Below are 2,892 nucleotides of genomic sequence, written 5' to 3' on the forward strand. Positions count from 1 at the left end.
GGTATCTCGTAGCATGACCCTTGAAAGGTGCTAGGCCTGTGGCCAGGTTCCTTGCTGCACTTTCCCAATCTTTTTCTTGCCAGTATATACACACGTCTCTCCCAGACTTTGAAATATAGGCCCTCCGTGCGGGGCACCTCATAAAGGGGTGCAGGGACCTGTCCAGATAGCCCCAAAATGAACATCCATAACACTCTGATATCCTTAAATAAGTGCAATTAGACTTTTAAGTACAACTTTGTGCCCAATGGGTATCCCCACAGCTTACCCAGCTCACACCGGATCATAATACATGATTGTGATACCCAAATCAGGTTGCTCTTTGCTTAAGAGAAGGTCCACGAGCTGGTAATAAGCTACATTGTGGCAGGATGCCAAGGATTTTGTAAGTGCTGGCCCCCACAGAGATAGGCTGAAGGCAGGGAGGTTAATGAAGAAGCTCTGCAGCCCTCCTCCGTTCTCCACAGTTAGGTATGCCGGGTTTCCCTCTGGGATGAAGCTAACTCCCTGCCCTACGCCAATGTCCACAAACTTGGTTGCATGAGTTGTCTTCAGTGACTATGGGACACCATGATCTTTCCCCCATGGAACAGCCTCAGGACACTTTCACGGATCTCTTTGGTCTTCACTCCATAGACAATGGGGTTCATCATGGGGGGCAGAAGTAGATACAGGTTGGCCATGATGATGTGAACATGAGGAGCAACATTGTGTCCTCCAAAGCGGTGTGCAAAGAAGGTGAAAAAGGCAGGTGTGTAAGAGATGGTGATTGCACAAATGTGAGCAGTACATGTGCCAAAGGCCTTGCTCCTCGCTTCCTTGGAAGACAGGCCCACTACTGCCTTCAAGATCATGAAGTAAGACACTGTGATGCAGAAGATGTCAAAGCCTCCTATCAGCAGGGCTGCGGTCAAGCCATAAATAGCATCCAAACGGATGCTGCTGCAAGACAACTTCACAACTGCCATGTGGTCACAGTAGGTGTGAGCGATTATGTTTGTGCCACAGTACTGCATATTCCTGACCAAGAAAGGGAAAGGAAGAATGAGGACAGCTCCCCTTAGGAAGGTGATCATGCCTGCTTTGACAATGATTGGGCTAGTCAAGATGGTGGCATACCTCAGTGGGTAACAGATGGCAAGGAATCGGTCCAGGGCCATCAGCATGAGCACCCCAGACTCCATCCCAGTGAATGTGTGCACAAAATACATCTGGACCAGGCAAGAGTTGAAGTCAATTTCCTTGACATCTAGCCAGAAGATGCAGAAGGCTTTGGGCATCGTTGATGTGCCCATGACTATGTCGGTCATGGAGAGCATGGAGAGGAAATAGTACATGGGTCTATGAAGAGCCTCCTCGGTCCAGATGATGTAGAGGAGCCCACAGTTCCCCACCATGCCAATGAGATACATGGAGAAAAATGGGAAGGAGATCCAGATGTGAGCATGTTCCAGTCCTGGGATCCCGTTCAGGATGAACTGCCGGAGGGTGTTGCCCGTATCGTTGGGAGTTTTCATGTTGGGTAGACAAGAAGCATATTCCAGACTGAGACCTGCACAGTCAAAGATGACAAATCACAGGAAGGAACCAATTAAAACTATGACAGCCATAATAACTTTTTCGGCAAATAAAATCTTTGAGAGATTTAAAAATAAATCTGTCATGTTCAAAAATGCGTGAAATATTTTGACATTCTTGGAAGATCTCTACTTAATCATGTTATTTTTGATTTATTTATTTTTTTGTTCTTTTTGTTCTTTCTTTCTTTTATTTCTTTTTGCTTTCAGTCTTGAGGATCTATGAATGAAAACCAATGGAACTGTGCACTCATCTATTTCTATTACCCTTGGATAGTTTTCCTGGTTAACGACACACATTAGTAAAAGTTGCAGTCAGCCTTAGCTAATTGCACCTGCATCCCTACCACCAGCAAAGCAAAGTTGGTGGTAGGGATTTAAATATCTCCAAATGTGAATACAACCAACATTTATATACAAATGCGACAAATAGTTATAGCGTCATTTTATCTCTTTTTATCATTTCGTGAGGTTGTTAGGGATGGCGGGGGGTGGGGGCAAGAAGGGAAGGCAGGCTCCTACCTGCTGCCTTCCAGACGACTCGAGCCTCCTCTGGGCTCTGCTGCTCATGTGCCCACATGGGCAGTGTGGCAGTGAGCAACAGAGTGCTGTCGGGAAGGGGAAAATTTGTGCTGTTCTCTGTACTGCAACTGCTCCGCTCTGCACGGCCGCTCCTTCCCCTGGCTCACTGCCTAGCATGGTGTTTCCACAAAACGTTGCGGCCGTCTGCATTTTCTTTTAGTTTGAAACAAAATGCAAAATCCATCCCATGCACATCCCTCGAAGAAAGGCTACCTTGACTGTGTCTGAAGGAGCAACATTTTGATACTTTTGGTGGAGAGGACTGGGGGGAAATGCTGCCCTGTTTGATACATTCATTGGATCTTTGCTGGAAGGAGGGAAGCCGCTGAATTTAGAAGCGTATTGGAAGATTATCGGTTTCAACCTTTGACTCTTGGTCATTGCAGCATGAAGGGCTGACTTTGCAATATCAGAAAGTTCTGCAGCGGAGAGTGTGGCTTCGTTTGCTCTATCAGCAGAAAGAAGACTAAGACTCCTTTAGGGAGAGAACCACATGGCTTACTGTTGGAAGGGCAATTGAATGCTCTCTATTTCCTGGGTGCTTTCCAGAGTAGACTCTACAAGGGGGCCGCGGAGTATCTGCAAAGGGTGCTTCCACACTTCCTGTGTTGTGACCCTGCAGTCCCTACACGGACAGCAGGGTGCCTTGTTTCGGATCGTATCGCTGCAATTTAGTGCTATGACATCTTAATTGCGTTGCAAAAAGGTTGCTGTATTTTCCCATTGTCAGATT

The 2,892-nt window shown here is 46.6% G+C and overlaps 1 protein-coding gene across 1 annotated transcript; it reads right to left on the reverse strand.

Annotated features, from left to right (window-relative positions):
• Nucleotides 1-551: 551 nt before the first annotated feature.
• Nucleotides 552-1,517, reverse strand: LOC128349536 (olfactory receptor 52N4-like). Its single transcript, XM_053305971.1, has one exon. The coding sequence runs from the start codon at nt 1,515-1,517 to the stop codon at nt 552-554; it is 966 nt and encodes a 321-aa protein (XP_053161946.1).
• Nucleotides 1,518-2,892: the final 1,375 nt, after the last annotated feature.

This window comes from Hemicordylus capensis, chromosome 3 (genome assembly GCF_027244095.1).
Source record: "Hemicordylus capensis ecotype Gifberg chromosome 3, rHemCap1.1.pri, whole genome shotgun sequence".
NCBI classification, from domain to species: domain Eukaryota; kingdom Metazoa; phylum Chordata; class Lepidosauria; order Squamata; family Cordylidae; genus Hemicordylus; species Hemicordylus capensis.